This window comes from Pomacea canaliculata, linkage group LG1 (assembly GCF_003073045.1).
Source record: "Pomacea canaliculata isolate SZHN2017 linkage group LG1, ASM307304v1, whole genome shotgun sequence".
Classification (NCBI taxonomy): domain Eukaryota; kingdom Metazoa; phylum Mollusca; class Gastropoda; order Architaenioglossa; family Ampullariidae; genus Pomacea; species Pomacea canaliculata.
In genome coordinates, this window is record NC_037590.1 from 42,798,396 (window position 1) to 42,823,713 (window position 25,318).

The 25,318-nt window shown below is 36.7% G+C and overlaps 1 protein-coding gene across 3 annotated transcripts in view; it reads right to left on the reverse strand.

The window, feature by feature from the left end:
* The window catches only part of LOC112567911 (PH and SEC7 domain-containing protein 2-like), a 36,566-nt gene that overhangs the window by 5,520 nt on the left and 5,728 nt on the right, over nucleotides 1–25,318 (reverse strand). The window contains exons 2-12 of one of the 3 annotated variants that reach the window (XM_025245008.1): nucleotides 22,446–23,902; nucleotides 21,044–21,237; nucleotides 20,304–20,362; nucleotides 19,858–19,991; nucleotides 19,306–19,411; nucleotides 19,101–19,182; nucleotides 17,405–17,633; nucleotides 16,674–16,818; nucleotides 15,559–15,702; nucleotides 14,459–14,700; nucleotides 13,400–13,462 (exon numbers count right to left, since the gene is read on the reverse strand). In XM_025245008.1, the coding sequence (XP_025100793.1) occupies nucleotides 13,447–13,462; nucleotides 14,459–14,700; nucleotides 15,559–15,702; nucleotides 16,674–16,818; nucleotides 17,405–17,633; nucleotides 19,101–19,182; nucleotides 19,306–19,411; nucleotides 19,858–19,991; nucleotides 20,304–20,362; nucleotides 21,044–21,237; nucleotides 22,446–23,854 (2,760 nt within the window). In that variant the 5' untranslated portion in view covers nucleotides 23,855–23,902 and the 3' untranslated portion in view covers nucleotides 13,400–13,446. Of the gene's footprint in view, nucleotides 1–407; nucleotides 13,463–14,458; nucleotides 14,701–15,558; nucleotides 15,703–16,673; nucleotides 16,819–17,404; nucleotides 17,634–19,100; nucleotides 19,183–19,305; nucleotides 19,412–19,857; nucleotides 19,992–20,303; nucleotides 20,363–21,043; nucleotides 21,238–22,445; nucleotides 23,903–25,318 lie in introns of those variants that run through there. The other 2 variants (XM_025244926.1, XM_025244834.1) reach the window with 2 other exon arrangements.

Here is a 25,318-nt window from a genome sequence, read left to right on the forward strand (position 1 = left end):
CCTGTGGCTGGAAAATACCTATTCACCCAGAAACTGTTACCTGATTTAGGTATAAAGTAATGGCTAGAATAGGTTGGGCTCTGCCTTTCACAACAGACCTTTTTACATACTGAGATCTACACACAGTGAACCATGTTCACTGCTCCTATGGCCACTACAGTATGCTATGATTTCTTGGCCCATCTTTAGGGTACCTCCCATGCAAATGGAGAAGAGAGAAATGAGTTCAATAAATGAACTTCCATATGCTGAATTTTCAGCTTGTCATTGTGTCCTGTGATGGCACGTTGAGCCAAAATGGAACTCCAGTGTGGCCAGGTGCTTTGTGAAGTGTCTTTAATATCTATGCTCAAGACAATCAGTCAACATGCATAGCATCCGAGCAAAAAGACAACAGAGACTTAAGATACTGCATTCACTCTTTATCTCTGGACTAAAATACATTCACAATATTAAAACAGTTCCATCTCATGGGCTGGGGACATGACTGAATGATGAGACAGATTAGCACCAGGGCCACGGAGTCCATACTGAGGGAGAAAGAGAGAGAGTACGACAAACAAGAACAAGACCGGAAATACACATTTGCTGTGCATCATTCTAACTATGTACATTTAATTCAACTGTATCAAAATCTAGATGTGCAAGAACATAAGTCTGTACAAGATGAAAACTGGAGTGAGACTTAAATTTTACAGCAAGTTTCTAACAGAGAATTCTTTTGCACTGATGTTAAAAAAAAAAACCCAATAAAAATGAAATAGGAAGGACTAACAGCAACTGGGTGTGATGATTCTGGACTTCAATATTCAGACTACACATGTAACACTTCTGATGCACTATCACCCACATCTTATATACACTCCAAGTTTCATCACATGTGCATGCATGCGCATCAACACAATTGTTGGTGTGCATGCACCCACCCCACATTATAACTGTACAGCAATCTTGAACAAAAGTTTGTGGTAAATTTGCACCAAAGGCTATAAAGCGCAGTTCATTGCATTATATACACACTCTAGAAGCTGCAATGAAAACAAGATGGGTAAAGGAATTGAATAAAGTTGATTAATGTATGAATTTTAATAAAACAGTGACCCAGAGAGACTGATTAAATTCCATAGCCTGCAGTTTTGGGCAGAAAATCCAAAACATCAACAGCCAATTTCTGTCAGCTAATAAGCATACAAGCAAGCTATTATTGTGGTTTCCACTTGATAAACTTTACTAATAAGCAAGATGCTTACATCTTATCACTGTCCTTAAATACAGTACAATAACCACATTTAGCATTTTGTAATGTGTAATCTGTCGCCAGTTCCCTCATGAATTCACATATACACATGTATTATGCCACTTTTTGACCTACCACAATCATTTCTTTAGTATTTCAGCTGCATATTGATCAGCGGCTGTGAAAAGCCACAACCCCGCACTGCACTTGGTGAATCAATTACCCATTTCATCTACAAAGCAGATGGAAAAAGTCAAACTGCCTGTATTCACCATACTTGAAGAAATAGTAACTTAAACGGTAAAAATCTGAGAAATCCTCAGCCTTTAGGAACACACCACAACCTGATCAAACTGCAGTGCTAGTGAAAGGAAACAGTATAATGTCATGGCTATTAGCTCTCAGTGAATACATGGATTTTATGATCATTTGTATCACAAAAAACAAAACAAAAATAACAAAACAGCAAGGTCTTGCCCTCCAACCCATATACAACCATATGGACAATTTTATTTAACCTTCCAATTTCAGAAGATAAAATATTTAAGTCTTTCCATTAAAAAGATCAGAAACAAAAGATTATTTCAAAATAATTCTCTGTGTTGTCTGTGAACACCATATTTACTTTTAGTTTTGACTCCTGAAAGTTGGCTCAACCTGAATTGCATTTATATGGGTGTTTTCTAAGTACAAACATGCAGACAATTTCAAACAAAATTAAACCTTGATGGAGTAAGCTGCACACCAAATGCTCTACTTTACTCCTGATATGCTTTCCCCAATAATCTATCAGCCATCTGAAGCAGACTAAATGTAATGGAAAAATTGATGAACACAGTAATTGCACTGATAGGCAGCAGGACACAAGTGTTGTTCAGTGGATCTTTCTTCCAGACGCTAACCATGGCCTGATTTTCCCAACCCCTCAAATACAAGCATATACTAAAGCATTTTTATGTGAAGGTGGAAAAGCATGAAAAGTATATCTGGGTCTTAGACTTTGCAACATTGTAATGCTTGGTAATTAATAATCCACAACTGAAAGTGGCCTAAATTTAAAGAGTGCTTTAATCATTTTTTTTTAACAGCTTATATTTAAGAGGGCATAATCATGTAGATTTTAAAGGTCTGAACAATTAACGTCTCCCCAGACAGGAGACCCACGTCTAAGGACAAGTGAATTGCCAAAGATCTGTTGCCCACCTGAACAGCAACACTCCAGCCAATACAGCTCATATGCTCACAACCACAGACAGCCACAACACTTTCAGATGTACCTTCTGTACACACTCAAGAATGGAGAGAGAAGATCAGTGGGAATATGGTATGATCATTCATATGGTGTCCATAGAGAATAAAACTCATGGTCAGGATTAGTGGTGGACTGAAACCTATCAATAAATGTATCAGTAAACAAATAAGATCCCAAAAAGAACTTGTTTTCAAATGTATTTTCAACATCCTATGTCCATACAGGTTTTTTTAAGTCCACTTCATGAGCATCTTTTAGCATCTAAGAGTTACATTTATAAAATCCAGAGGGTACCAGGTGTATTCTGATATCTACAATATGGCATTTGTACCACAAGTTCACTATTACAAAATTTATCCAAAACACACATAAGAAAAGTTCTGATTTACTGGAGTGTATGGAAAACAATATAAGTGTGCCATATTTTCGGCAAGTGTGCATTTGGATGTAGTGTGCATTTCTGCAAAATAAAATTTGTGCAAAATGTGTTTTGCAAAATCAATATCTAATAGTTATGCCCGACCTTTTTGAGGTTTTATTGATGTATAGTGTGAATCACCACCATCCCCTCGCAAACATAAATTTTGATACCACATGATGCCAGTTTGATGCCTATGTCATAAAAAAACTGGTCCGAGTTCTTTTATCATTACCTTCAGAGAGATGATTTTCAAAGACAAGCATAAGCTTATGCGAATGTCAGTTGTCTCTGAACAAGAAACTTCTGGACAAAACACACACACTGGGTCTAATGGCCAAATCCATTTATTCCACTAAGAACTGAATATAAAATGGCTACTTCAGTGGTAATTCCTATGATAAGGCACAAATATTATGTCTACTTAATAAATAAAGGTCTGCAATTTTTCAAGAGGTAAGAACTATAATATATTAACACTGGATGGGTGGGTGGTTAACTTAATTACTTTTTATGTTGGATTTTATGAACAATTTTAAAAAAAACGTAACCATGGTACCTTGAAAGAGCCTTGATTTTCAGTAAAGACTAGAGACAGCAATATTTTTTTAATAAAAGAAAATAAATATCTATAAATCTACTTTCTATAAGCAACATGGTTTGAGTAAAAGATTATTTTCTGACTTCCTTTAAATGAAATTTAGAATGAACGCTCTTTTCTGAGCAAGAGAGGAAACAAAATAAGGTCCTTGTTTGAAAGCTATGTACTTTGCCTTCAGCAAAATCTATCTGCTTCTCATATTTTTTATTCAACAGCCGGTTTTACTGCCATGAATATAGGCCGAAAATGTTGAAAGACTGTCATCTTAAAAGAATAATACTATTAACATAATACAACTTAATGACCTTTACAATATCAACTTTGATCACACCAACCCATCAAACCCTTTTGGCTATCTTCTTTTAGTGTGTCAAGGGAAGCTGGAGCTACAATTGGAAGATTATAAATGAGATACAGAAGACTCTTCATGCTTATATAAATAACAGAAAATATGGCATTATTTTCATCATCACAAGATTCTGTCAGGGCATTACAAATGAGCTCTGATGATATTGTTATGGATCAAATACTACAACATACTTCTCATTTTATCTCTTATAAAACTGAGCATGAATAATGGTACACACCAAGAACACTACAACAAATATTTCTTAAATGTTGAAATTGACCAAACATTTGAGCTTGAATGAACAATCCTTGCAAACATCTCATGTAAAATAAACTGAGAGATGCATTACCCTCCACAATTTACCCAGCAAACAGCTTCTCAAAATGCCAATAAAATCTAAACATTTAATGAAAACTTCACACAGTCTTTCTTACCTTTCAAAGATACAAAAGGCAAGACAAACATGCCAGTAAACTTGTTCCCATGGAAGCAGATACAGAGACAATCATCAGTCTCAAGAACTACAAGATTTATGAGATTCACTCACTCCAAAACGAAAAGTTAAGCAATCCAATAAGTTAGCCAAACCAACAGAGAGCAAAACAAATGAATGGGAATACTTTGAAACATTGGCAAAATCAGGCAGTAAATAAACAAATAGTTGCAATGCTTTGTCTTGAAAGTGGAAAATGACATGAAAGCCATGGCAACCAAAACATTTTTCATAGCTGGCAAACTAAAAATAAAATGGATCTTCCAGACACACAATATGAACAGAACCTCTAATAAACCAAAATGTTTTTCTGGCTGCTATTTTGTGATCTGCAGGTAGATTGAGGTCAGAAATCCAATATGGCAAGTACAGTTTTACATTCACTAGATGAACAGCTAAAATATGGAATGAGAAAGCAGTTTCCAACTGAGGCACCAATCTGTGAATAAAATCAAAAACACAGCTTTTTTTTAAAATGTTGCAACTGCCTGTAGATGTGTACTTTTTTGGCTACAAATAGAGGCATTTTCCTTAACTTAAAACAAGGGGGTACTTGCAGTCTACTGTTGTGCTTTAAAGGGAAAAACAAACCCATCTAAAAGGTGTCTCACTTTAGGTACTATGTCGCCCAGATTGTAATACCATTTTTTCGTTGTTAGAGTAGAATCAGTGCACAAAATGATTGGAACTGAAACCCATTTCCACAACATTATACAGACTGAATGTCAAAAATACCTTGTGAATGCTGTTGATCCAGAATAAAAAATGTCAGGAAGGAGCTTTTATATTTTTAGGGTGCCAGAGTGTAGACAAGAAATGGGAACAGCTAAATCTGTGCTTGATATTAACCTGTGTGAGTGAACTGTGCATGGTTTCTGTACTTTTCAACTCTGACTTGACAGTCCCCACCACCTCCCCTAGATCTACTGATGCTTCTCAATATCCAATCACAGACAATTACTTCTTGCCAACTACACTTTACTCCCCAAAACCAATGCTTTGTTCAATTCTGTTTAAGGCTCTCTATTTTTAACTCAAACTTCTTTATATTTTAGAAGTAGTTATCTTTACTATAAATTTCAGAACCTATATCATATTTTTTTTTTAATATAGTACATGCCGTATATAGTTAAGGTTTAGAAAATTGTTTACAAATGTGCAGGGGTGATAATAGCTTGTCAGAAGCTTCACAGAGGCTTGTGACCAATTTTCACCATTTACTGTAGTTATTTAGTTGGCACCATGGCACAGAAATTCATCCTGCATGATGCAGCTAGCAAAATGGAAGTAAATTAGCATTTTGCATATAAAAGGGTTAGTAGACGTCTGCCAAATACAAAAAATTGCCATGACTCTAATGTATTGAAATCTGAATAGGTAGATGGGTAGAAAGTGCTATATCCATATATATATATTTGTAAATGTATTGTTGAATAAAAGCTGGTATTAAGAAATTGTCCTAACGTGTGATAGGCAGAGAGCTGTCACAAATGAATGAAAAAAGAAATTATTTGCCCTCTTAAAAATATTGAGCAGATGTAGACTATACACAAATACTGTAAAGAATGAGACTTAATAACACCAAGTCTCTGACTAGATCACCATTCAAAGGAAAAAAAAAACATTACAGGCCAACTGTCACAAAAATCCTTTAGGAAGCTTTTGGTAAGACTAAGAATAACCGGTAAATATATTTGAGATCTCAGGAAGTGACACGAATGGTGTGATGTTCGTTTTTAACAAAATAATAGTGACATTAAGTCATAGGCAACTTGTAAATCTCTTCTGCAAGAAAAAGTGGGTTTTGCTTAGTTGAAGAACATGCTTTCTACATTTAAGAACAGGGAGGAAAAATAGTTGATGACTCATTTCTTAGGTCAGCCTGTATGTCTGAGAAACACTGTATTATATTGTGTTGTATTCTGTATGTGTTAGTGTATTCCACCATGTTCAATGTGTGTGTAAATGCTAACATATGTGCACCATGTTAAAGTGAGCTGTTTGAAAAAAAACTGAATTTGAATCTTTGCTATATGCTGTATACTGAAGCAGAAAACTGTATAATCTGGGTTAGAAAAGCTAAAACTTAGTAATTCTTTACTGTGGCCAAATATTCAAATCAACACCGATGTACCTTTGAAGCATGACATCTGACTTTTAAATACATGGCATGCGAATAAAAATCAATGCAAAGCACTATTTTTAAAATGCAAAATAGGATGTTGACAAAGATGCTGAAGTGTCTTTTCAGTGTCACTGCCTATATTACTCCTTTACTAAGATATTCCGACAAAATATAGTCTGTGTCATAAGCCTGAAATCAAATTAAAAATTTAAATTTTGCTTTACAAAAACAATAGCCAACAGCAATTGTCGTCTTTGTCCACTTGTGACAAGTTTCCCCTTAATTTTACTTTGGCACAAACTTTGCTCAATTTGTGTGAGATCAGAAGTCATACAGACCGGCAACACATCAATTTCTTTCATGGGTGGTGTAACCTCCAGTAGTAAGGCCATAATCTATACATTTTTAAAAAGTGCCACTGTGTTCAAGGCATCTTTAACACCATGGTCAGACCAAGACAGCAACCACTAAGCTCAACACTTTCCAGGCCTCGTTTTTCTGTTAAGCACATGCAAACCTGCTAGGTACTCACTTAAGGTGTAAACACCTTGTTCCAGAAGATTAATACATAAATAAGTGATGTGTGACTAATTTTAATTGATCAGCTGTCCTCACAATAAAACACTAGTTATAGCAATACCATGACAACAATGAAGACCGCAGGGTCTGTATAACTGGTCAAGAGCGAACATTCAATAAACAATGTTAATAGCTGCTTCAAGACCATGACGTTAATCAACACAAATGGGAAATGAAAACTCAACATTTTTAGTGGCAATCACAGGTTTGTTTGAAAAAATTAATCCCAGTGAGGAACTTGGCAAAAACCCAATCTAAATCTATACTACCATGCACAGGCAATCTATTTCTGTTTAGCTGTAAGAAAATTATAAAGACACCAGTGTTGTTTGTTTTCACAAGGAAGAAAATAACAAAATTCTAACAACACTTTGTCCACAATTAACATCTAAATCAAATAAACTGAACCTCCACTTACTTTAAACTGTAATAATACAGAACAAATCATTAACTCCTTTGCCAGTCAATACAATTATCAATGTGCAGTGTAGTTTTTTAAAAACACATGCATAAAAAGAAATCTACCAAACACAAAATATCAATAATTCTGACAACACTGAAGAAAAAAACAAACAAAAAAACCCACCTATGCAGCATAGCATTCCCCACAAATGCAAGAGAGAAGACTAAAAAAAAAAAAATTAATCTGCCACTTTTTAGTTGGAAATACAATGTCTATGCTGTAAATCTCAATCTTTGAAAATGCTCATCCAAAGCTTCTATTCCCCCCTCTCCCTTCAACTTCTGCTCCTTCCTCCCTTCTTTTTCTCTCCTGTGTGTGCCTCTGTCCCCCCCTCTCTCAGATGTTTTTGTCTCTGGCACAAATAATAAATAAGGAACATAAAGGAAGGAATGGTCAATTCAACAATAGCCCTGTTTCCACACCAAACAAGTACATGCTGAACACCAACCCTTATATCTTTGGCAATCCCTACTGTCAGCTGTAGAATCTGATATGCTTTAGATGTGCTGTAAATTACAAGGTTGGTTATCATGAGCAGTAATGATAATGACCACTCAGGCACCCACCCCCCTTCTGGATTTAAAAAGAACTAAAATCTTTACTTTCTCTTGATGCTCCATACACTTCTGTTTCATGCTAAGTGATCACAGAGAAAGCAGATGTGTGCTGGCAATCAGCGAAACACAAACAAAATCACCAGAGCTAAGTGTAAGTGATGCTGTGCTAAAGAAGTGCCTTTGTCCTACCAGGAGTAGTGTTAACTTCTTGTCTGATGGACGAGAAATGAAACATAAAGCACAAAGTTCACAGTAAAACACAACAGAAAGTGCCCATAGCAGAATGACAGTGACATAAGGCCTGTAGAGGCTATTGGTACTTTTATCATGCCAGCCAAGAAATGCTGTACAGTGAATATAAAATTTTTAGTCTTGAGCAAGTTGAACTCATTCCCCAAGACAAATATTTTAGCGTTATGCAAGCCAAGCAGCCATGATAAGGGAGATTTCTCAGTACTTGTCTTGCAAAGAAAATACTAATGAATTTATTTCAATCTAGAAATTCACTTTGCACGCCAGGGTATTTTAAAATCCAGAAATTATTTCCATTTAAATCAAACAATCTCTTGAAACAAGCCCATAAAACTTTAACTAAAACCGATTCCCATCCCTGAAACTGGAAAAAAAGACATTCAGTTTGAACTGATACTATTATAAGTAAATGAAATACATTAAACTCAAATCTAAATGTATTTTTGTGTATGTGTGTGAAGAAAATATATACAGACATGGTAGGGTAACATACATTATTGCTGATTTTAATAAATTTATATACCAGCCAGAACTCCAAGTAAAAATGAGAGATATATGGGGAATGCATTTGTAAAACAACAGAGCAAAGAACAGCAATAACAGCTAACAAAGAAACATCATTTTAAATTATGCTGACAAAAAGTATGCATGCAACTATAGTATCACAATTAACATATAAACATGACTTAAAGACGTGCAATTCAGTTCTTAAATGCAGTTTTCTTGTAACTCTCCATCCACCGTCCTCACCCTCTCAAGTAACAAATGTAACCTCGGCACCAAAACAAGAGACTAGCATCAATTGATGATTGTTCACAAGAAAGTCAGCGCACTCCTACACATCCTGGCCTCTGCTCCCATCCCTCAATCCATCTCAAACTGCTTTTGCAAAAGAGCAGACTATGGGCTACTTTGGTCAGAAAAATTCATATACAATGTTCACATAACAGTTAAATGGTTTTCTTAATAAGAAACGCATCATTGCCCTTTGGATAGAACAGCCCAGATTTGCTGTTTCCTTGTGAAATTATGCACAATTCAAAAACAAAAGAACCAAACCATAAGATAAATGCAGCTAATTTGTTCCAGTCCTAACAAAGCAGCACAACTTTTCATGTCATGAAAAGAATGATAGGGGAAGGGGATTGGGGGTTAGGGGAGGGATGAAATGTGTCCTCCATTAGGTAGTTGTACTGACAATGATGGCCAATGTCAAGCAATCCAGCTGCATGATGTAAATTTAACAAGTACTGCCCACAGTTGCAGCTGCTGACAATTACATAGATGATCATTGTTATAATGTCATCCACAGCTGTCAGGTCTTTAGAGTTTTCTAAGGCATCTTCTACCATAGTATTAATGATTATACATATGCCTAGCATCAGTCACACACAAAATCTGAACTCATATAAGCTATATATATAAAACCATTTCTTTGCTGCGAAAAAAGGGAGAAAACAGACAAAATATCAGAAATTGTCCTTTTCCTCTGAGCATGGCACTCTGTATTTGTATCCTTAGCCATGTCTTCATTGAGTTCACTGAGAAATGAAACTTCTGGAAATATGTCCCATTTAAGGAAACTTGCCACTTCTGATTCAACAGTCTAGGCCAAGACTTGATTAAATTTAGTTTTCCTAAACTAAGACACTATTATCATTCTTCAATGTATATTACAAAAGCAAGCTACCAGCGTATTAAAAACATTTGTCTTTGCAGTTATTTTAGGTCCTTCCTTATTACCTCACTACAGCTCCAACACAAAATCTTGCAAGAGTTGTGGTTACCAACATAAAGAGAGAAGATCTACACAGGTTTGAAAGTTATAATTAATAATCCAAGATGTGTGTACATATGTGTGATGCAGACAGGTTTGAAAATAATAATCCATGACATGTATGTCCACTGTCAGTTATTTTTGTTATCTTTAAGAATTAGAGAAGACACAGAGCTCTAAAGACAATCTGTACTCTTTATCACTATTTCTACTAAGAAAATAAAAATAGCCCACAGTTTTAAAAGGCCACCAAAAGCTCTTATGTTCATGGATCCAAGAAAACTGTTTAGCTAGTATTTATCCACCATAAACTGACCAGAAATGATACTAACCTTCAACTGGCATTTCATTAAATTGGATAATCAAAAACGCAATAAAATGATTAAGCTGAGGTAACCACTCATCTTTGACAGTAAACCCAAGGGTCATAATATACGTATGCATGTACTTGAAAGCAAGTGTGCATGTGTGAATATCAGTGTGTCCAGTCTGTCTTACATCTTGACCACTTGGCGAACTCCCACCCAAAAAAATTTCTTATTCCAGAAAAGCACACAAAGTCTGTCAGTTGTCTCTCAGACCAACATTTCAAGATGTAATGTACCTTTAATTGCCAACAGCAACACAAAGAGGTGGAACTGCAAAGGCAATGACACATTTGAGGCAAGGAGAGGGAAAAAAGTCAACTCAGCAGCTTCTCTGGCGAGACTAACATAGGGATGCATCTTGCCACAACATAAGGTGAAAAGTGGGATTGGCCAGATGACAGAGAAAAGGAACAGATAATGAACATTGTACTTAATCAAGACTCCATGGTATTCAAAGCGTTTACTAAAAACCTCATAAGAAAGCTACACGAGAACATCTTGCTGTGTAATCTGTTTGCTCTGTAACCATTCCATTTACATATCCACTCTCTCGTCTTTAAGATACAAGAGTATTTTTTGCTAAAGTACTCACTTCTTTCCTTTAAATTAAACAATATTTTATTGAAAACTTTAGTGTCATCTCCAATGTATATGTTCAAATGAAATGCTTATATATGTTCACCTACTTTAACTACATGCTGTAGTTAATTACCTTAGACAGACACCCACTTAATATTACAGGTTAGTTTACATGTATTCTCAGTCACCCTGATGAAAATACTTGGTCATATCTGTCTACTGCATAATGCTAGCTACGGTTTGTTGACAAAGAATGCAGCCCTTTTGTATTTAAGCGCTTATGTCTTACAAAGCACACTAAATTCATCAAAACAGCTTCATGTTATGCTTATCTCCTGATGGTTTACTGTCAGGTTGACTTTCTAGCATATATCCATTCTTTCATATAACTGTTTCTTTAAAAGTTCAAAGGAATATTCCAATGACCATCTAGATGATTTTTGGTCCCACACAAAAGATTTCTGTCACTATTATGTTCCCTTAGTTTATTTGTAAACGGATCAATAATCTGGATTTGATAAGCTATTCCACTAATCAATGCCATTTTCCAAGGTAATAATTAAAAAATTATCATGCATTATTTACTTAGCTCCTTCTAGTCAAGCCCAAACTGAAATGTGTCATTAAACCACAAAAGATCAAGAAATAACTTTTAGAGTGAGACAAACCAATATATGTAAAACAATATATGACAGGAGGCCACATTAGAATTTCAGGAAACAAACTGGTTTGTGGTGTAATGTATCTCTTACATTGTCTGACATGACAAGGTGTAGTAGGCTCCCAGCAGAAGTATATGCCATTAAAAAATGTTCAAGCTGAGAATAAGATTGGTTAGCATGTGATCTAAAGAAATAAGACACTTTCAATTGATTGTTATCAAGGTGGTCATTTTTATTATTGGTTTCTTTGCTGCCTGCACTGGACATGCCAGCATAGTGGATGAACAACCTCAAAGCAACTGAACCAAGACAGTTTGCCCCTGTAAGACTTAATGACAGTAGTACGACAGACATATATTCCTAAAACTATAGACATAAACAAGCAATCTCCGAGTAAAGGACTTCTAAATGAAACAAATTTGCACCTAAGAATAAAAGTAATGCCTTCTGCTGTTGATCAAAGGTGGATCAATACATTTAGCGTATGGCAACAATATAAAGCTGGTATGTGAAAATTTCAGCACACCAATTCCAGAACACTGCAATGCAATGATCTAACAACTTCACAGAACAAAAAAAAAAAAGACCAAATGGTCTACAAGCGCTTTAGACTTGATGCTGCTGATACCTGAGATTCTTACAGGGTGCAAAGAGTAAGTGAGCAAGCTAGAGAGAGAGCATGTGTGTTCACATTTGTGCCTATGTCTCTCTCCCCCTTTACACATGTAGTGGATATTCGTAACTTCAAGATCTGTCTTGCATAAATCAGCGAAAAGTCCTAAAATCTAAGATCACAAGAACTGCTATAATTAGAGATATCTCTGATCCCCTTAATAATATAGTAGAATAGTATGAATAGATGTTTACTACTATGACCACCCAGCCAATCTGTAAATTAACATTTTGTAAGAAAAATAAACCAAATAAATATTTAGATAGCAACTTCAAAATATCTCATTATTCTGTAATAGAAACATACTGTCAAAGAAACTGACACATTTGCTTTTAAACTAGAATATGACACTGTTACTTTATTGTTCACATGTAAAAAAAATCTGCCCCTAATCCCCAATGTAAGTAATCATCTAAGTCCTGAGTTGATAGTAACACATCCACAGGGTAATAGCAATTTTGAGTGCTAGCTCCAACTAGCTGAGAAAGTCAAGCAGATAAAACTCCAGTTTGTTTGGTCACCTACGACATGATTTTGGCAGTGAATCCATAGGTGAACTTTTCTTAGATCTACCTTAATGAGTAAATGCCCACCCCCTAAGAAATAATGGTTAGTACTTGTTGCTTCAGCAACATAATGGAAAAGACTATGGACATACAGTGAATATGAGTGTGGTGGTTTCAGTTGTTAGGCATGCACACAACGCTTAAGTTGAAGCTCACTTTTAGGAACAGAAGTAACAGTCTCTGAGACTACATATGGGTTCCACAGACACAACCTTTTCTTCACATCACAAAATTGAAGATAGTGCCGAGCAAGTCATGGGTGGGATTTTAATGGCTCTGAAATGTCTGAAACTTATAGACTGTGTCACAATGCATTCTTTGAATAATCCAGGATAACAATCTCCTTGAAATCTGGATCAAGCCAGTAAAGTCTCACCCACGCACAAAGCCAAGAATTAGCATCTAGACTCTGTATCATTCCAGACTCAGAGAAAGTCTAATATTTTACCAGGTGCATGTCATAGTCCCTGATATAAGATTAAGTGCCTTGCTTGCTCACTCAAATCTATTTCTGTCAACAGGAGGGAAAAAAACAAAATATTTCATCATCAACTTGGAACTAAAAATCTCTAATTACTTCATTCCCTAACCTACCAAAGAATTTTATACATCTTTAGACAGTCTTGACTATAAGAGATAACTTTAATGCTGTTTAAAAAGCATATCTCCAAAGCAAAACACTCACTGAAAGACTTACTACAGCACATTTATGCTCTGAGCTATTCCTGTTTTGCAATCATTTGCAGCTTCCCTCTTGTCTGCTTTGTACTCAGACTAGCTTTGCAGCAGCCACCTTCCCCACATTTCAAAGAGTCAAAAACTATAACATTTCTAAAGGTTTAATTACAAAGCTTCTGTCAAGTTGTTAATTGATTTTAGCCTGTGCTACAAACCCGTCTCCCAAAAGCCACCTAGAAAGCAAGCCTAATGCACAGGAGGCTTTAAAAAAAAAAAAAACCCAAAAAAAACCCCAACTAAACGAGCAACTAAATCTTCAATGGCAATCTTAAGACAATTTTTTTAATTATTAAAAAAGTGCAAATACAAATGCTCAACTGTTGACTATATCAAATTCAATTAAAGAGAGTAAACTGTTGTAACTGCATAAAAAAATAAATGCCCAAAACTGTAAATGGTTTGGAGTCATGGCTATCTGAATGTCTGAAAGTTAATGCCTCACCAGTTTTTAGTACTAATTAAATCTGGAAGTATACTGGCTTCAAGTCAATATTTTTCTGCTTGCTGGTTGTTTTACTTAATTTTTTTCTAAAGCTGAACTGCCACTCTGAGATAAGTCCCCTTTCTATTCAAAGCTTCTTCCCTTATAAGGATTCTTTTCCATATCTGTGGTTGTCTCAATGAAATCTGGTGTTTTCTTTTTTCTTATTTTGGTTATAACAGCTCTTCAAACTTTTGTCTTTTGCAGGCAAGAAGCTTCAAATTGGTCCCTCAAATCATGTCATATTCTACTCGTTCAGTGTTGTAGATGGCAGCACGGTAACTGTACCTATCTGAAAGGCTGCGTTGCACAGGCTTGCTGAAGGCGCCTTTGCCAATGCTTGCACTTGTTCCCATGGCCATGGATGACATAGGTCCATAGTAGGGTCTAGGTGCTGAGGCAACAGGAGAACCATGAAGGGAGATCTCCTCATCTTCACCAATGGCTGTTTCTACCAAAGATGGCTCCAATTCTGGTGGTGCCATTATTTTGGCTTGCAGCAGATAAATATATGTTTTGAACCGTTTCAGCTGAACAAGAAAAGAAGAAGGAAAAAACCCATAAAGCTGACGAAATGTAACCAGACAAAAGCGGCACAAAAGAGCAATGATGCTTAGGCACATAAGAGTAAAATAAATGTTTACGTAGCATTATTGTCTTCTAGTGGGCTCTCCTATATTTTTATAACTCTGCATCTCAAAGCGTTAAAGATTGCAAAAGGGACAAAATAAGAACAAAACATCACAGTACAGTCAAATCTGGCTACTATGCCACTCTCGGTATTATGCCACTTTTGCTGGGTCCCGACTATAAATTCAATGCAAAAAAAAATTACTATGCCACCTCCTACTCTCGCTAGTATGCTACTATTGTGTGATTGTTAAAAGGCACAAGTTGTGAAATTCCGCGCAGTGTTCGATTATTATACTGTATGGTAGTGTCGGACATCGCAGTTAGGTGGGATGGAACATAGCACGCACACAGGGAGGGTGGAGGCTGGCGATGGGAGTGGTCGCTGGCCGGGTGACACTCCCGTGACAGAGGGAGAGCAGGAGGGGGTCGACTAGCGACAGGATGCAGGTGCGTGGATGTGGTTGGGAGGGGTGGAGGATGAAGTGAGGGGGAGAATAAGAAGAGACAGCTAGCGCCAACAGACGATTCTTGAGAGCTTTGGACTGACGGGTAACTTGAGCAAAATAAAGCCTTTTTACGAATCCTCGGTATTATGCCACTCTCGCTACTATGACACTTTTGCTGGGTCCCCGTAGGTGGCATAGTAGCGAGATTTGACTGTATAAGTTTTCTGTGTTCATATGTGGAAGCACAAGAACACATATATCATAAACAGCCCAAACCAAGAAACACACATAAATTAAGCACAAACTGACCTCAAATTCGAGGTAGTGTTCTTTCTCAATATAGTTTGAGATGGCACTAGATTTGGAACCTTTCTCAGGGGCAGCTGCACGATGAAGCTGCATTTCCTGCTCCATCTGAGCCACTCGCTGCTCATGACATTTTAGCTGCTCGTGCTGTTGAGAAATATGGATATGATTAGTTTATCATCAATACTTTGCACAATAGACACAATGAATCTCAAAGGGAATGGTTCACATAAAGTTAATAAACACAAAATTTACATGGCGCATACTCACAACCCTAAGCATGCTTGTGGCACTTAAGAACAAGAAGAAGACATGCACAACATATGAGGGGCAGAAGAACAAACAACATATGAACTATGGAAGGATAAACAGCAGTACCAATGTTGAATAAAGACAAATACAGAAAGAGGAATCAAGTAACAAGGACAGAGTATCATGATTTTGCAAAAGGAAGACAAGCAGGGAAGTAGCAATAAGCAGAAAAGGGGAAGAAGAGTGTGAAACACTGTGAGAACTGGTGTTAGGAGTAATGTTTAAGGAAGAGGTGCGTTTTCAGTGTATATTTAAAGGATTCAATAGTGGGTAGATGGCGTATATGTTAAATAAACAGAATCACATAAACACGAAAAATAACATTCTGCTGCAATCAAAGGCACTTGCAAAATAAAGATCTAAGAGTTTACAAGTAACAATTTTATACTTAAAAAAGCATTTCATACTGGTACAATAGCAATAGAATCATTCAGTGCTTGCATTGCAAAGCAGGCCATCCTTGAGCACAAACATCATCAGGTGCATACATGTGTGTATCCATGTGTGAGTGAGAGATGGATGTTAAGCAAACAAACGTTTAACACCATAGGCAAAGACTATCTAGAAAAATATACAAACAAGAAATTAGGAAACAGGACACTCTGAAGAGAAATGCAGGAAATGAAAAAACAAAAAGGTAATGACATTGAGAGTGTATAAACAATGCTACAAGGATAAGTGAATTAACATGGAAAATAAAATTACTGGAAATATAATAAACCACAACATACAAGTTACAACAGCAAAAAACAAAAAGGGCCATTCATGCAAAGCTGTACATGTTTGTAACAAAGTTCAGCACTTACAATACTGAGCTTGGTACAGGATGAAGGCATAAGAGGGCGCTGAAACCGGGCCTGAGATCCAACACCTGCAGGCAAGGGGGGTGCTGACAATGTGGCAGCTACGAGGTTTATAGTGTCAATCCACTCCTGCAGCTCTCTAGAACTCCTAGAAAAAAACGTTATGGAATATTACAAATAGTGATCCTTTCAGCACAGATGTACCAGTTATTTAATGCTTATCACTATGCTGTAAAACATTCCTATCACAGTATGCAGTGGGTTTTATTTTTCATATATATATATACCACACACAGATTTCCTTAAGGGTTGATCTTGGTCCTAAATGTGTCTGCATGTCACTATTATAACTATTACTCCAAAGAAATTGTGGAACACAACTGAAAACAGAAAGCTGGAGATAGAAAACAAATGTAAATATAAATGGAGACTAAGACACTAAGCTGACCAGGCAATTATTGTACAATAAATGAATAATTATCTCTAGCTTCTAAAGAAGGATAAAGAGAGAAACAACCAGGAAATTAATGTTGGTTAGTACAGATACAAGGGGAGTTAATGAGAGTGAATGAAAAGAGTATATGGACTATGTTAGTGACTGGAGAGTGTGTCCTTGAGATACAAAACAGTGGTTAAAAGAATAAGGACCCACTGCAAGGTAAGCAAGCAATGATTTCTCCATCACAGTAAACAAAATCCACAAATCCCAAAACTGCCATCTGTAATCCACTAACCCTGTTTGGAACAGAAACTCTGCCCAATCTGCAGTCTGGAGTCGAAAGACATGTTGCTTTTTGGTGTAGTCTGTTGCTTTAGTGGCGAGAGCATGATGTATTCGAACAACATTATGGGCACTCTCTACAAACTGTCCTTTGCGGACCTGGTGTTCGTCTTTGTACTGGTACAAAATAAGATCTCGGAGCACAGCATACACCATCTTCCAGCCACGCTTCCCTAGAGGTGCTGTCATCAAAGATAGAGCACAATCATTTCACTTGCAAAGATTACATGGCAGCAGAAAAATGGCTGAGAATGACCATAAATCACATCTTCAAATTTTCCCAGAAAAAACTAATTCTTAAGTCTTCAAGCACTAACAACGGTTAACAGACAATGTTCCCTTCCTCTCTGTTTTTCTCTAAATTACAGCTCTCTTAAGTCATATTAAGACTTGTTTTATCTGCTTCACACATGTAAGTCGCAATGCTCAACTTCAGAACAAAGGGTTTCATGTTTGAGGCTCACATAGGCAAGGGATTGGAAACCTTAACCTGCCCACCCAAAGCACACCAGTCAGGGAAGGTAAAAGGCAGCTCAACTTTTCATTTCTCTGCTGAGGATAGCTAGTTCACTGCACATACAGATACTATGGAACACTTCGCTTAATCATTTGGTTTTTTTCTGTCTGCTTCTCAAACATCTTTTTCTTGAAGACATTTATGCAGAATCAGTTGTACTATCTGACATGGATTTACAGAGAAAATTTTATACAAGACCAAAAATAATATTTATAATTCCAATATTGGTTATTTTTAAAATTGTGTTCCTATTAAACTTTTAATATGGATATATTCAGACTTTTGGGAAGAAATGAGCACTTTGAAACCATGGTTTTGTTTACATCAACCTAGTTTGACTTGCACTGACAGAAGAGAAAATACAGAGGTGTATCAAAAGTTGTGACTTCAGCAAAATAATTTACAAGAATGATTGATATGTTGCCACATATTTCAAAGCAGCGGCATCAACCCTGTTCTGAAGTCCTCATTACTAAAATGTTTAAAAAAAAAAAATTCAAGGTTGTACGATTTTCCAACATCTACCATGAACTGTAGTTCAGACTTCCTAAACAGATAAGGAACTTGCTCAGCCAGCTGTTAGATGACAGTATCTATAAAGGCTTCTATTTAGAATATGGCAAGACTATAATCTACGTCACCACATGGAGATGAGGATAAATTTCAATTGAAAAAGCAAGGACTCTTGCCTCAGTCAGTGCAAGCATGACTTTATAGTTCGTAAGCTTAGTGGTTTTGGTTACTACCTTTTTAAAACACTTTCATGTTGTTAAAACCTAGCCCTTGCAGCACAGAGTATTAAGTGCTTTTGAGGGATTAAAACGTACATCATCCCATCCATTCAACCAAACCCCTCTTCTGAAAGTCCAATCTCACTATGCATCATCTTCTTACTTCAGATTATAGTCTCCAAACTTTCCAATATGTCTACTTAAAAAATACATAATTAAAAAATAGATGAAAAGCACAGAGCTGTATGTTTGACACTTAGTCATTTCCTTTGTAAATAGATTGATCTGATGCTTTATTTCCTTAAAATGTGACAGTTTTTAATACATTATTGTATGGTTCAAATAAGTCATGACTTTGTGATGACAGATAAAAAAGTGACATTTATGTTAAAAAATCTTACTTTTGCGTCTGTCAGGTTCCATGCAACACTTACGCATGACATAGCCTTCTCTGTACTCAACAGTCTTACCAGGGTCTGGCAACTACAGAAGACAAAGACAAGCATTACAAAGCATGTCACAAAGAGCTTAGCAAAAGGTCAGATGTACGATGTACAAGCTACTTATATCAAGAAAGGTAAGATGTACCAAACATGAGCTACTTACATCAAGAAAGGGGTTGGCATTAAGAGCATGAGAAGGCATCGAGACAGGCAATGGACCTGTCCCCAGCTCATCTACCTGAGGTTCACCTTCAGGTAAACTCTCTTCCCTTAAAGAAACAAACATATTTTTACATTTCCATTTTTTGAAATGATGCAACAGATGTTTGCTCATCCTTCAGCATAAGTCTACAGGGTCAGTGCTGCTTCATTTGTACATAATGTAAGGACTCTTTCTGTTTGTATTTATACAATTTTATTTATCTATAAGACAGTGTAAAGACTTTTTTGTCTTTATCAATACACCTTTTATTTATCTATAAGATAATGTAAGGACTCTTCCTATGTGTATCAATACACTGTTAAACGAGTCCATGAAGTAAATGTTCTGTATTGTGATTCAGTACACTGTACAGCATACATGTCCCTTAGTTCAAGTCTGTTCGTAAAATATACAACCACATACACATACACACTGTAAAATTTATCACCTAAAAAGTGATTTGAGTAGGAATGAGCTGTTTTGACTTTAATGATATGAAAATAAGTCACTTACACAGCCCATTCAATGGGGTCTGTTTTGATAGACTGATAGATTGACTTCAGCACTTCTTTTGGAAAGTTGTCACCATCATTTAACTCTGACAAATTCTCTATGAAGTCTGCACAGGTCATCTTTCTACCTAAGTTCTAAAAGAAAAAAAAAAGGTGAATACAAGAAACTACTGTATGTAAACATTTGCCAGAGCACAATTTTTCAAGCCACAACGTGTATTTCGCACCATATCATTAGATTAGAACAATTACGATTATTTGGAATCAAAAAGCTAAGTAAATTTTCCCAAAGACGTGCAACATAATTTTTATAACAAACATACATTCTTTATGAACATAGAAATATTACAAAAGTAGTAATAGCACATATCAAAATCAGAAAACATGAACATTTTTACAGAGCTATTTGTCAGAAGTTATGGAGGTGAAATAGCACTCAGTATCCACCTGCCCATGAAGATCTGTGTTCAGCAGCATTATTGCACATGTGAGGGTATGACAAGCATCTGCCCAACAGAAACAGTGTCAAGATGACAAGTGACATGGTCCAACAAAAAACAATATGTCATAATATCACCAAAACATATTTCTTGTAAGTGGGATATTGGAGATGAAAGTGAATATTTAACCTGCTTGCCAGCACAGTCTAACGAGCTGAGTTTTCTGCACTAATTCCAGTTTTTAGAAGGAAAAGAGACAATCAATCAAATTTTTCAGAAACTGCTGAAAATCTTCTCTCTATGGTGGTGTTTGTAGGCATATTTATTTTCTTAAGGAAAAAAGGGGAAGGGATTGTACTATAGCTGAGGTTAACATTAAGGACACAGTCATAGTGATGATGGTGATAGGAAGAAAAGCAGAAGACATTAAGACAATTTAAACAATTTTCTTCTACAATTTCACAAATGTTTAATAAAAAAATTAAAAAAATACAGACAGAAAATGTTTGTAAGCTGCAATTGATTATCTTTAAAGAATGTTTAGGCGGTAGATCATTACGTTCTTTCTGTATGTCTAGATGTAAGGCAACACCAACAATTTGCATGCAAAAACACACTCTCTTGATGAAATATTTCTGCAAAAACATTACTAGAGATATTTATCAAGGAAAAAAAATGCTTCAGCTCCATTTCAAAATATAACCATCTTCTTTGCATAAATGTTCAACTTAATTTCATGAAGCATACCTTCAGAATTGAAAGCCCCTGGGTTACACTCCATAAAGTGACGAGAGAAATGTGCAAGAACTCGCTCCCGTTCTTGTGTTTCACCCGTCAGACAAAATTTATTTAGAAACTTGCGCAGAGATATATCCAGACTGTCTCCCCGGAAATCAAAATACTTCAAATACTCCTCAGCCACAAGGTTACTGAAGTCATTCCTTTTGAATAAAGTGGGGAAAAACATTCAAAAATCATAAAGACTAAGATGTCCTGTAATTTTTCAGTCAAAAAGTCATTTTATCAAGCTTAAAAACTGCATAGTGTCACACAGCAGAAACATGCTGCAGTAAGCTAGCTTGTGCAAAAAAAGAGCCTAAATCAGAAATAATAAAAAATGTTTTGAATCCATTCTTTATGCTAGATAGTTTAGTACACTAAGCTTGCCTCCATGTGGAGAAAAATTTACAAAATCTTCATGAAGATAGCAATTTTTATTTCATCTGCTTCGAGTGTCAAAACTGTACAAGAACATTTACAAACAAACAAAAAAAAAAAACCTACTCTTTTATATTTTTGGACCTAAAAGTTCAATATTAAACTGTTGAAGTTTAGTCATCTTGTGAAATGTAAGCAAGCAATCAAGACTAAATGGCATGAAAGTCAAGAAAACCAAAGTACAACCTTCATCTGCAAAAATATTGGGCAACCAGACATAGACATAATAAAAGCTCTCTCTTCCACACACAAGGGGGAAGGAAAAAGCAGAGGAGGTAATGGTGGTGTTTCTATTATTCTACAGATTTGTCTTCCCTTCTTTGTCAACCAAAATATGAGAGTAACAACTTTTTCCCCTTAAAGTTGTGCTGGTACCCTCAGATGTCACTTTACATACAAAGCATTAGAAGCTGTATTAAATGACCCCTATTACTTCTTTTCAGTGAGAGAGAAACAAAGTGTTTACAGCCTACCAATTTGTGCATGCACATAGACACATAAATGCAGAACATCAAGGCATGTGAATGTTTTTTGACCAAAAAAATATAAAATATCAAAATGTTTGATGCTGTGATCTGAAATAAGCTCCAGGCATGGTAGACAAGTACAAGCTTTAAACTAGCATGGTGACAAAGTGTAATTAAAAATGAGATCTGCTGAGAGGAAGACCAGGTTAGTAGATAATGCAAAAAGCACATACTTTTCAAGGAGTTGAAATGCTGACAATACAAAGTCTAGTAAGGACTACTTTGTTACTATTCATGACTATATACTTTTTATCTAGAATGCAAGGCAAAATGATAGTTGTCCTATTAGCTGCATGCACAGGAAAACTGATAAAACAAGATTCAGTTTCACAGAACAAATGCTTAAAAATCAACCAAAAGAAAGCAATCCTAAAAAGCAATTAAACATTCCCTTATAGACTTACTTTTTGCACAAATGTCGAGATACATCCGACTTGCGAAAGCCCTCCAGATTAAAAAGTCTTTTGGCAAGGCGGGCAGCAGACGGTTGGTCCACCCCTTTGGTAGGCTGATGATACAAACTCTCCGCATCTGAATCATCACTTCGCATGCTCAGCTGCATAATGTCCACATCACCATCTGCATACAAGCCATTATCACCATACCCATTGCTATCTGATGTGGGACTTGTATCACCTGATTGTCCATAGCCATTCTCATCATATCGCCTCCCAGATTCGTCATCTTGCTTGGTTCTTCCCTTCTGGGGTTTGGAGTCTTCTAAGCTAATGAATCCAGGAATGAACTCTCTCTCACCTATCACATGATCAGACTTTTTTTCTGGGGAATTCTGCAAGCTTCGTGACTGTTGTGGCAGTTCACTAACCTTTTCATTCGAAGAGTCTGAATTAGTGTCCTGATATGTCAGTGTATCTAATGAGTATGCAAAGTTCTGATCGTCAATGTCAATAGCAACTAAAGCCATGCCTGCCTCTGACTGAAGATAGTTCTCGTGACTCTTGCTAGTGCGCACCAGTGGCCTGGTGGCCTCACTTTTGGAAGCGCTTGTCACTATCTTTTCATCACTCATGCTGGTGGTCATCAGTCGGATCATGCCATCCATGTCTTCTGAACAGGGAAGCTTCTTTTCAGCAGTGTCTGAATCTGAGCTGTTACTGTCTTGGTGGACGCCACTGTCCCCAGAACTTGGTGCCTCATGCAGCGTGCTGTCGGCACTATGGCACTCGCTCCCCAGCAGTGATGACTCCAGCTTGCCCAAAGTTTCCATAGCTTCATCCAGACGTGAAGTGTCTGCCAGAAGTGATGTGGAATCAGGTGTTAGAGCCAGGCCATGTGGCCTTATAGTTTCTACAAATTCACCAGAGGATGAAGAATGGGACATGTCAGAGAGTTCCTCGAAACTCGCCACTGGCGCCTTAGGCATGGGGATGAGCTGGGATTCATTATGGGATGGAGTGCTTACTTTAGACGATGTCTCCAAGGAAAACATATTTTCCTTCTCTACATCATCATAAACAATTCTTTTGGACTTAGGAGATGAAGCTTCCTCCATGCCCCGTGACTTCTGATGTGGTGGTGTGGTTCTTATGATCATGTCACCAGTCATGAGGAAGGTTTCAAAACCTTTACCCTTTGCTGACTGAGGAGACACAAGCCCTGACTTTCCAGTGTCTGCCACAATCCCATTCTCACTGTTGCTTCGCACTCTGTTGTCAGTACGCTTTGCAGGGATGACAGATGTATCGGAACCCACTTCCCGAACAGGGTAACATGGAGGGATAGGTGAGGATGATGCTGGTGATCTCACAGGCACTGGGATCCTTGAAGGGCTAGGGGATGTCTTGCTAGCCATGTTCCAGTGCCCAACAACTGTGCATGGATGCTCAAGACTTCATGTCACCTTTATTTAGTTAAAAAAAATGTTAGGTTTATATAAAATTCCCCATTCAGATACTACAGCGTCATTCTTCCATCACTGCAATAGCTATCATCCCTGCCATTTAAAGTGCCAGTAGTCAATTAACCAGTTTTTCAAATTAATGGAAGCAAAAGATTGTCAATAATTATAAATATGTAAAGTCATTCTCACTACATTTAACAGAAGCATAACTGAACCTATCAAAGTGACGATGGAGACCTAAATTAATCCACACAATAGATTTACACTTTTAACACATGAACTTCTCAGGTACTTTGCAATGTCAAGTCTGTCTTAAAAGTTGGCTGAGGTAGTTTTACTACTTTTGCACTTTTTGCTTTTATTTTCCTGCAATGTCAAAAGCAAATCTATCCACAGAAAGGTGTTTGTACTGAAAGCTGTTATTTACAACTTTATTAATCTACAAGGGCAATTACAGGTAAGATTTACTGGTATTTATGTGCTAGCAATATATAGATGAGTATATAACTTATGTTGAATACAGTGAATAAATTCATCCTCTCCATATATGCATATAGCACCAGTAGATACAGTTAGTGCACTGCATCAGGTCACTTAAGCTAACACAGCCAGCAGAATTTATAAAGAGTATAACGTGTGGAATAAATGAGTTGCCATGATGATTCATTCTGCATGCAGACATCATATATCTGCAGCCAGCCCACAAGAGTGAGAACTCACATGTACAGGAATAGTGAGGGTACAGGATACCTTCCTAAGGATTTGCAGATTACTTAAGACTGCTAAGTCCCTTTGACTGATTCTGGTAATCTTGGAACAGGTATTAACAAGAGAGACAAGACAGTTCCTGTTTCCTTAGAGACAACCAAGAGAGTTGCGGAACCAAGAGATGAAAGAAATAGCGATGAGCCATTCAATGAAGGGCTGATAAAACCAAGCAAGGATAACAGAGCTGACAGAGAAAGACCTGAATTTCCATAGTTGTAGGTGCTGCTGGCTCTTATTGAGGATGTCAGTGCAGATGCAACTTTAAGCTGGTTATCGAAGATAATATCTATATATTTGCAAGAGTTGACTACATGTATCTCAATGGCATCATCATGGATAGTACCAAGTGACTGCATCAGGCTTGTTTATCCATAAATCAAAGGTCATTTCCTTTGTCTTTGATGCATTCACGATAAAGAAATGTTTGTCACACCAGTGTACAAAGTCAGGAACACTACCACTATGAACATGCTCATTATCATATAAAAGTGATAGAAAGGCAACAGTAAATTTTATATAAAAAGCTCCTATCTGTAGTGCCTCTACAACTGTTTGTATATAGTGTGAACAGTAGTGGGAACATGCAATAGCCTTGAGGGGAACGTGTACAGGTATCAGCAGGATCTGGGAGAAGACTGTCAATGGAAA